The sequence below is a fragment of the Siphateles boraxobius genome, unplaced genomic scaffold (assembly GCF_051911475.1).
Source record: "Siphateles boraxobius isolate OS27281-9 unplaced genomic scaffold, OSU_SipBor_1 1, whole genome shotgun sequence".
In the NCBI taxonomy this organism is placed as follows: domain Eukaryota; kingdom Metazoa; phylum Chordata; class Actinopteri; order Cypriniformes; family Leuciscidae; genus Siphateles; species Siphateles boraxobius.
This window is the reverse complement of record NW_027508699.1, coordinates 25,212,739-25,221,766: the sequence shown is the minus strand read 5'-3', so window position 1 is coordinate 25,221,766 and position 9,028 is coordinate 25,212,739. Positions and strand designations below refer to the sequence as shown.

Genomic DNA, 9,028 nt, shown 5'->3' with positions numbered 1-9,028 from the left:
TGATTGTTTTATCAGGAGGTGTGTAAACTTTCCATTTGTACTTTAAAAGCAGAAAAACAAATGGTGAACATGAGCAAAAGTAGGCTAGGCCTAGCAGGCTAAATCTGAGGTCTAAATGTCTTTCTTCACCTTTTTGTGAATCAAGGCCTTTAAAAGGACTTAAATCAGAGCAGAAAGTCTTAAATACTTAGCCATTGCATTAAATCTTGCGTGAGGGATTTTCATGTTTCATTTTAAAATTTCTGCACCACGTGGCTTAGATTTAATAACTGTAAGTAACCGGCGTAGAGAAACTCGATAAACATGCACACAGTTGCATCTTTTCTGAACATTGCGGCTTTTAGATATTAAATTGGGGAAATGCTTGTCCCAAAGAGTATTTGCAATAATGCTAGTTTTGTCAGTTGTGTTGACATGCATTTAGTTTATAATGGTTCACTACCTTATAAATTGAGTTTGAGTCATGCTGGTCTTTATATTATATTGGCTAATCTAAAGACATTTAGATTGACGACAAATCTGAATGTTCTAATAAGAAAATAAAAGGGGTTTTATTCAGCTTCCGGTTTTAGTATGATAACTTACTGATAATGCGTCCTTAGAATTATTCTTTAAAAGTTTCCTGACTTGGTCTTAAAAGGTTCTTTTTAAAAAGGGGTCTTAAATTTATCTTCATAAAACCAGCAGAAACCCAGTCTTATTTCATAATCTTGGGGAGGGCCTCTGGTTTCAAAGTAGACCAATCACAGCTCTTGTAGTCTGTGTAAATGTGACACCAGTGACTGGTTCTGACTAAGATCAGTCTAACAGTGCAGAACATCAGTTACTGTACAAGATGAGAGGTTTACTGTTACTGCTTAGTGCTCTGTTACTGCTGGAGACAACAGACGGAAACGAAGAATATAATCAACTAAGCCAACATGATAAAGCCATTATTGACAAGGCAATAAAACTAGCCAATGAGAACCATGGAAAAACCAAACACCTTGATTTTGCCTCCGTTTTAAATAAAGTAAGTTATTTAATTCAAATGTTAAACCTTTATCAATTTGCTGTAGTTTGTTTTCTGTGCTTATGCATCTGCCTTAAAAGTGCTTGATAAAGATATTTAAACATCTCCTACATGTAAGGTTGTCATTGCTTTATCTGTATCTTTCCCCATATGACAGAATTATGACAAGCGCATGCTTCATGTGATATTAAGATCCACCTCATGTGACAAGACGACACAAAATATCCATCGGAAAGACTGTAAAATCCAAGATAAGGCAAGAGTAAGTAGCTCACTCTCACAGAAGGATTTTAATAGTGTAAATGCCTATAGTAGTCATTGTAGAATACACTTAAAAAAAGTTTACAGTTTCACATAGATCAATTGTATTTTTCTCAGCCTCAAGTTTCTTGTGTTGACTGTGATGGAAAGATGTCCTGTTTTCTTCTCAGAGAGACAGAAAAGGTACATCACATATTAGTCACATTTTGGGGACAAAGACTTCCATTCACCATCAGGATCAACCTATTTGTTGCCAAGACATTTCTGCACTAAAAGGTTTTAACTGTTCTCATTGCAGATTGAACAAGCTTTATCTGAATGTTTGCCCTCAAGGAGTCATCTTACTGGGGCAGGACATTCGTTGGCACGGAAAGCAGAAAATGAGAAACAAACTGGATGTCTGGGATGTATCTGAGAAATAAAAACGATCAAGGATTTTTGCAACTGGCCATATGAATAAATAAAAAAAACTAATAATTAAATGTAACCTATAAAATTGACCTCTCAGGTCAAGTTTCTTTATCTAGAATTTAAATGAAGATTAATGTGTATTGTCCAATTATTAGTTTTTTCAATATGTTTCAATTTAATGATGTAATTTTGAGAGAAAAATGGAAAATACAGTAGTCTTCATTCGTACGTAGGCACTCAACAACCGCTGGTTCGGAGGTCGCAAGGTGATCGCTGAGGTGTACGATCAGGAACGGTTTGACAACAGTGACCTCTCTGCATAGACTGTCAAATACATCCTGCCCTACATAACCTTTTCTTCTCTCTCTCCATCTCTCCTTTTCCTCTTTCTCACTTACACAGAAGCAGCCGCCAGCCACTCTTCCCAGTGGTCCTGGCTTCTCTTTATAACTTGTAATCATATTCATCGATTATGTACACACTCCCCCCCCCCCCCCCCCCCTACCTTTTATTGTTTAAAATATTGTCAATAGCCTGTTGATGCTCTTGGTTTCAAATGCCAGAGCAATAAATTCTTCAAATATACACTTGGGTCTTTTCTCTTTATGAAATTGTATGGAAGCTTGTTTTGTTGAAATACAACAAAACATGGAGATCTTTTTAGTGGTGGTTGTTTTTGTGAGCTTTGTCCTCTGTTTAAAAGAGCAGGTGCTGGAATTATGGTTAAAGTGTATAAACAAGGTATGGAGTGGATCTAAATGCAGCCATGAGCCAAAGTTTATATTTGCATAATGCTTTTTTGAGTTCAAATCAAACATTGATTGTTTTATCAGGAGGTGTGTAAACTTTCCATTTGTACTTTAAAAGCAGAAAAACAAATGGTGAACATGAGCATTAAGTAGCATAAATCTGAGGTCTAAATGTCTTTCTTCACCTTTTTGTTAATCAAGGCCTTTAAAAGGGCTTAAATCAGAGCAGAAAGTCTTAAATACTTAGCCATTGCATTAAATCTTGCGTGAGGGATTTTCATGTTTCATTTTAAAATTTCTGCACCACGTGGCTTAGATTTAATAACTGTCAGTAACCAGTGTAGAGGAACTTGATAAATATGCACACAGTTGCATCTTTTCTGAACATTGCGGAATTGAGATGTTAAATTGGGGAAATGCTTGTCCCAAAGAGTATTTGAAATGCTAGTTTTGTCAGTTGTGTTGACATGCGTTTAGTTTATAATGGTTCACCAGCTTATAAATTGAGTTTCAGTCATGCTGGTCTTTATTTTATTGGCTAATCTAAAGACATTTAGATTGACAAATCCAAATGTTCTAAAACTAAAATAAAAGGGGTTTTATTCAGCTTCCAGTTTTTATGACCAAAGTATGTTTGATAACTTACTGATAGTGTGTCGTTAGATGTATTCTTAAAAGTTTCCTGACTTTGTCTTAAAATGGTCTTTTAAAAAGGGGTCTTAAATTTATCTTCATAAAACCAGCAGAAACCCAGTCTTATTTCATCATCTTGGGGAGGACCTCTGGTTTCAAAGTAGACCAATCACAGCTCTTGTGGTCTGTGTAGATGTGACACCAGTGACTGGTTCTGATTAAGATCAGTCTAGCAGTGCAGAACATCAGTTACTGTACAAGATGAGAGGTTTACTGTTACTGCTTAGCGCTCTGTTACTGCTGGAGACAACAGACGGAAACGAAGAATATAATCAACTAAGCCAACATGATAAAGCCATTATTGACAAGGCAATAAAACTAGCCAATGAGAACCATGGAAAAACCAAACACCTTGATTTTGCCACCATTTTAGATGCTGTAAGTTATTTAATTCAAATTTTATCATTTTACAGTAAATGTATTATTTCACTGTTATTTGTTTTGATTTGTTTGTTTTCTGTGCTTATGCATCTGCCTTAAAAGTGCGTGATAAAAATATTTAAACATCTCCTACATGTAAGGTTGTCATTATGCTTTATCTGTATCTTTCCCCATATGACAGAATTATGACAAGCGCATGCTTCATGTGATATTAAGATCCACCTCATGTGACAAGACGACACAAAATATCCATCGGAAAGACTGTAAAATCCAAGATAAGGCAAGAGTAAGTAGCTCACTCTCACAGAAGGATTTTAATAGTCTAAATGCCTATAGTATTCATTGTAGAATACACGTTTTAAAAAAAGTTTACAGTTTCACACAGATCTATTGTATTTTTCTCAGCCTCAAGTTTCTTGTGTTGTCTGTCCTGGAACCATGACCTGTTTACTTCTCAAAGAGACAGAAAAGGTACATCACATATTAGTCACATTTTGGGGACAAAGACTTCCATTCACCATCAGGATCAACCTATTTGTTGCCAAGACATTTCTGCACTAAAAGGTTTTAACTGTTCTCATTGCAGATTAAACAAGCCTTATCCGAATGTTTGTCATCAAGGAGTCATCTTACTGGGGCAGCACATTCAATGGCACAGAAAGCAGAAAATGAGAAACAAACTGGATGTCTGGGATGCATCTGAGAAATAAAAACAATCGAAGATTTTTGCAACTGGCCATATGAATAAAAAAAAAACTAAGAATGAAATGTAACCTATAAAATTGTCCTCTCAGGTCAAGTTTCTTATTTAATTATGGAGATTAATGTCTATTGTCATATTATTAGTTTTCTCAATATGTTTCAATGTCATGATGTAATTTTGAGAGAAATATGGAAAATACAGTAGTCTTCATCAGTATGTCCTGTGTCGAATAACATACAAGTCAAATTAATAATTGTTTAAGAATGTCTAAATATTCTTCATACAAAACCTTGTAAAATTGTCCACAAAGTTTCCATGAATGAAATGTTACAAATCTTGATCTTTAGATGATTTATTGGCACCGAATTTGAGAGGCCCGATTTAATCTTGCAAAGATCTGTAAACAGATGTCCTGCAGTGTGACGCTGTTATTTGGTTATTTTGGTTGTTTTAATTTGTGTTTTAATCAATGCAACTTGTATTATGGGACTTGAAGGTCAAATGCTAACTGTTGGCTTTATGGAATTTTTTAAAATTAAATTAATCATAACTTACATTCCTTTTTCTTTCAGGATTAGCATATATAGGCTTTTTAAAAACTAAATATCCCCAACACTAAGCCAAAGTGTGTCTGAATATGTAACAGAAGGGGAAACAAAACTTGACAGCTGTCTAAATATATAACCTATTGACTTGATTAACAAGCTTAAGTAATCAAAGAATCCAGATTTGCTTTTACGTAACAGAAGGGTTTGCTGAATTGTACATATAAAGAACTAATCATATTGTAGAAAAATTATTTAATGAATCATATACCTTTTTTCAAGCTCCTATTCTATAAAAACTGTTGTACACTTTTTGGAGGGGGGATTCTCCCAGCCATGATTAAAGCATTATTGGAAGGCATTGCCTGGAGTCTGTCTGATTACTGTTGCGCAGCAGGCTGAACACTAGCGATCTTATTTCTATTCTCAAGTGATAGTGCTGAAGGGGAACACCAGAGACCTTATTCCCGAATGATAATGATCATAAGGGTCGGAGACGGCTAGAGTATAAATTTGTCAAATTAAGTCAGGTGTATAGGGGAATTTCTACCACAGCTTTAAATCAAAATGGCATCTCAATGTCACATCTGAATAACAATGTCTGATACTTGTGTACACTATCAAATGAAACTCTATTTAAAACTACTTTTCAAGCAATTTAAAGTAATTCCATTTAAAGCAACATTTTTCAAACTGTTATTCTGCATACATTCTTTTCATATATTAACTGAGAAGTTACAGGGAATATTTACCCCTTTTACAAAAATGTATTTATCACACTACAGTTGAAATGAACTAGTAAAATCAAGAAGGTTATTAAAAGTAAAAAAAAAAACAACGCAATTGTTTATAGTGTTTACAACAATATAACTACACCATGTTTATTTCTAATTAGTTGCTGTATTTACAGGTTTTCTTTATCGCTTTGGCTCAATTCCCAAATGAGACTTTTTTTTCTCAAAAACAATAAGGTCTCTGAACAATTAGTTTCTTGTTCACATCAGATTTGGATTTCTTATTGATTTAAGCAAATTACATGTGTTTTGGCACATGTGTGAAAAAGAATTAGTACAATTGTCTACTATTTGTGCAACATAAATGGACAGGGATTGTTGATCAAATCTAATGAGTTGATTCTCAGTGTTACTTTCAAACTCTTCACAACTTCTAAACATTCTTTCATCGTGTGAGCCTTCACATGCAAAATGATCCATTCAATTATCAAAATCTGTCATACATGCATGTATATTCCATAAATACAGCGTTTCGCATAAGTGAATACACCCATGCTAAAGTTGACTAAAAAGAGTAATAAAAAGAGAAATTGATCTTGATGCCTTAATTAAACAAATGAGGAAAAATTCAACCTTTAAGGACACCAATTTTCTTAGAGATTGGCATAGGGTACTTTCCATAAGATCATCTCTCAATGCAAATCAAACTATTAGGCTAACTGAAATAAAACCATGCCAATCTCTAGGTATGGTGAAGGGTGTGTGATAATGTGGGGCTATTTTAATTCCAAAGGCCAAGGGAACTTTATTATTATGAATAGTATCCTGGATGAATGAAATAACTGGCCTTTAAAAGTAAAAATCTGCCTGCCTTTATGGTAATTTAACATAGTGTACTGACTTATGCACCCTGTATTTTAAGGAAGAACATTTATTTATTTATGATACATTATTCATTCACAAAGAAAATGGGTGTCCTTAAAGGTTAGAGTTTTCCTTATTTTTTAATTAAGGCATTATTTTTTATTCCTCTTTTTAGTCAACTTTAGCATGGGTCTATTCACTTATGCTAAGCACTGCACCTATGACATGGACTATTTGTAATGTCTGCTGAATTGGCAAATGGCCTGCCATTGTAATGAAATAGGAATAACGATATTACCAATCAAGTTTGGAAGCATACAGTAGGCTATGTGCAACAAGCAACTGTGAATTTTCAGTTTACATGTACCACATTTCTACCAATATGTGCTGTATAAATACAAATGTTCAGTCCCACTTTATATTAAGTGTCTTTAATTACTATGTACTAAAATTGTCTACAATTTAATTGCATTGCACTTATTGTGTATATGTTTTTACATTGTACATTTACAAAACTGCATGTTATTACAGCTATTCTGCAACTTTTTCTCAGTCGCTTTAGTGCATTTCTCAGATCAGAAATTAAATTAAAACTACTTGTTCAACCTCTACATCATCTAGTCACTTGTGCACATCATAAAAGCAGTTTCTCATTCTTTTGATCAAGTTGCGATTGCTTTAGTACATTCATGCAATTGATTATGTACAATTGTCTGCAGTTTCCTACATTATCAGTTGCCATGTTGCTCAAAATCTATTAAATAGTTCTCTGTGCAATAGTCTTACCCCTCAAAACATCTAATCATTAGTTCATAGTATAAGTTATTAAATGCAAAATGGTTGATCTAGTTGTTATAAACTGTCAAGCATATTTTCTACACATTTCTATTAGACTTTTTGCAAATGTGCCACGAACTGATGAATTGTGCAGGTGAATCTTGACTTTCACTAATGAAGAGAATGTAGATTAAACAATGAGAAACCAGTTCTCTGAAATGGCTCAAAGTTGCATCTCATGAAGCTTCCATTGGCAAGTAAGTATATATACAGTGCTGCATGCAAAAGCAAAGTTCTGCTAAGGGGTCTTTCCTGTGTTTGCCTTTCTAATGTTGTATTCTCACCTTTGTGCCCCTATTTCTATTTCTTTTCTATATCACAATAATATTGTAATTTTTTTTTTGTCAGACCACTAGTTTAAGTGTAAATGTGAATCCTATCCAGTCTCTTACAATCAATAATTATAACTCAGTTACAGTATTGTGTAAATTTGTACTTTTGAAATGGATATGACATACAGAAGAAGCACAGCTTTGTACATTTCAACACAGTAACTGTCATCCAAACTGTTGCCATAGTTTACATCAGGTAATACTAACAGAGTGCATTGTTTTATTGGCAACATGACTAAGCATTTTTTACTATCTTGTTTGTGAACAATGACACAAGGACTTTTCATTCTGATGGCATGTTCATTGACATAAATACTTACTTTTGAGAGATGAATTAAAGATTTTGAGTAAGTTACAAGCTTTTGCGGGTAATCCAATGTGTTGGTGCTGTTTGTACGAATTGTTTTGAGAATGCACATACTTCTTTGCAAATATTAAGGATGATTTGGGAAATGCACCAAAGCGACTGAGAGAAACTGTAATAAATTATTCACAGGATCAACACTGGAGAGACTTTGGCTTTAAAGACCATTTGTTTCAGTAATGCCATGTCTTTACAAAACGTCCCAGAATACACCCTAAAAACTAAATAATAAAGGCCTCTGCTCAAATGTTCGTATAGTCTTTTCTTTTTTGCAGCGAGCCTTGGATTTATTGTATGGCACACTTTAGAGAATGTGGAAAGGTATCATATTTTGAATGAATATAAAAAGTGTGATAGAGAACATCTGTGATGTTCATGATATAACAAATGAGAAGAAACGTGGATCTTTGCAACTTATTGAACAAATTTGAAGTAGTGAAATATTAAGAGATAAAAAAAATTATACCAGTGAATAGTGTCATATCTGACAAAAGGTTCATAGATAGATAGATAGATTTATATTTGCAGATAGCATTGATACCTCAGCTGCCTAGTTTCATTTCCCCTTTTGTTATACACAGTCATGCAAAAAAAAATCTAGGAGTCTATTTTGATCCTCTTCTCCAATTTGACAAGCATGTAAATGCAGTTGTAAAGAACAGCTTCTTTCAACTCAGATCTGTATAGCAAAACTGAAACACTTTCTTTCTAGTAAAGACCTCGAAATTGTGATTTATGCACAAATTTCCTCTCGACTGGATTACTGTAACTCTCTGTGCGTTGGACTCCCTCAAGCTACACTGTCTTGGTTACAGATGGTTCAAAATTCTGCAGCCAGATTGATAAAGGGATCATATCTCCACAGTCTACCTTTGAACATCAGGGCCACTCCATCACTGGATGGTTTTAAATGCAGTTTAAAGATTTATTTTTACTCTCTAGCGTTCACACGATACTGTGTATGTATTTTAATAGTTGGTGTTCTACGTTATGCCTGTATGTATTGTATATACATTTTGATACTTGATTTTTATCTCCATTTTTGTCTCCTTTGTTCTTTTCCCTATTAAATTCTGATTTAAAGCACTTTGGATCAACTACAGTTGTGTTAAACTTGTGCTCTATAAAAAAAGAAACTACTA

The 9,028-nt window shown here is 34.0% G+C and overlaps 2 protein-coding genes across 2 annotated transcripts; both read left to right on the top strand.

Moving 5' to 3' along the window:
• The first annotated feature begins 782 nt into the window (after positions 1-782).
• Positions 783-2,269, top strand: LOC143738851 (uncharacterized). Its single transcript, XM_077230920.1, has 4 exons — positions 783-1,012; positions 1,170-1,274; positions 1,391-1,456; positions 1,572-2,269. The coding sequence occupies exons 1-4, from the start codon at positions 836-838 to the stop codon at positions 1,686-1,688; spliced, it is 465 nt and encodes a 154-aa protein (XP_077087035.1). The 5' UTR covers positions 783-835; the 3' UTR covers positions 1,689-2,269.
• Positions 2,270-3,258: 989 nt separating this feature from the next.
• Positions 3,259-5,116, top strand: LOC143738859 (uncharacterized). The gene is made up of 4 exons (XM_077230934.1): positions 3,259-3,504; positions 3,689-3,793; positions 3,913-3,978; positions 4,094-5,116. Exons 1-4 carry the CDS (start codon positions 3,328-3,330, stop codon positions 4,208-4,210), a joined length of 465 nt encoding a protein of 154 aa, XP_077087049.1. The 5' UTR covers positions 3,259-3,327; the 3' UTR covers positions 4,211-5,116.
• Positions 5,117-9,028: the final 3,912 nt, after the last annotated feature.

Excerpts from the sequence above, each read along its gene's own strand:
- LOC143738851 (XM_077230920.1), top strand. The coding sequence starts at position 836 with ATGAGAGGTTTACTGTTACTGCTTAGTGCTCTGTTACTGCTGGAGACA. Across the intron at positions 1,013-1,169 it reads TTGCCTCCGTTTTAAATAAA|AATTATGACAAGCGCATGCT; the intron begins GTAAGTTATTTA and ends CCCATATGACAG. Across the intron at positions 1,275-1,390 it reads AAATCCAAGATAAGGCAAGA|CCTCAAGTTTCTTGTGTTGA; the intron begins GTAAGTAGCTCA and ends TATTTTTCTCAG.
- LOC143738859 (XM_077230934.1), top strand. The coding sequence starts at position 3,328 with ATGAGAGGTTTACTGTTACTGCTTAGCGCTCTGTTACTGCTGGAGACA. Across the intron at positions 3,505-3,688 it reads TTGCCACCATTTTAGATGCT|AATTATGACAAGCGCATGCT; the intron begins GTAAGTTATTTA and ends CCCATATGACAG. Across the intron at positions 3,979-4,093 it reads TTCTCAAAGAGACAGAAAAG|ATTAAACAAGCCTTATCCGA; the intron begins GTACATCACATA and ends TTCTCATTGCAG.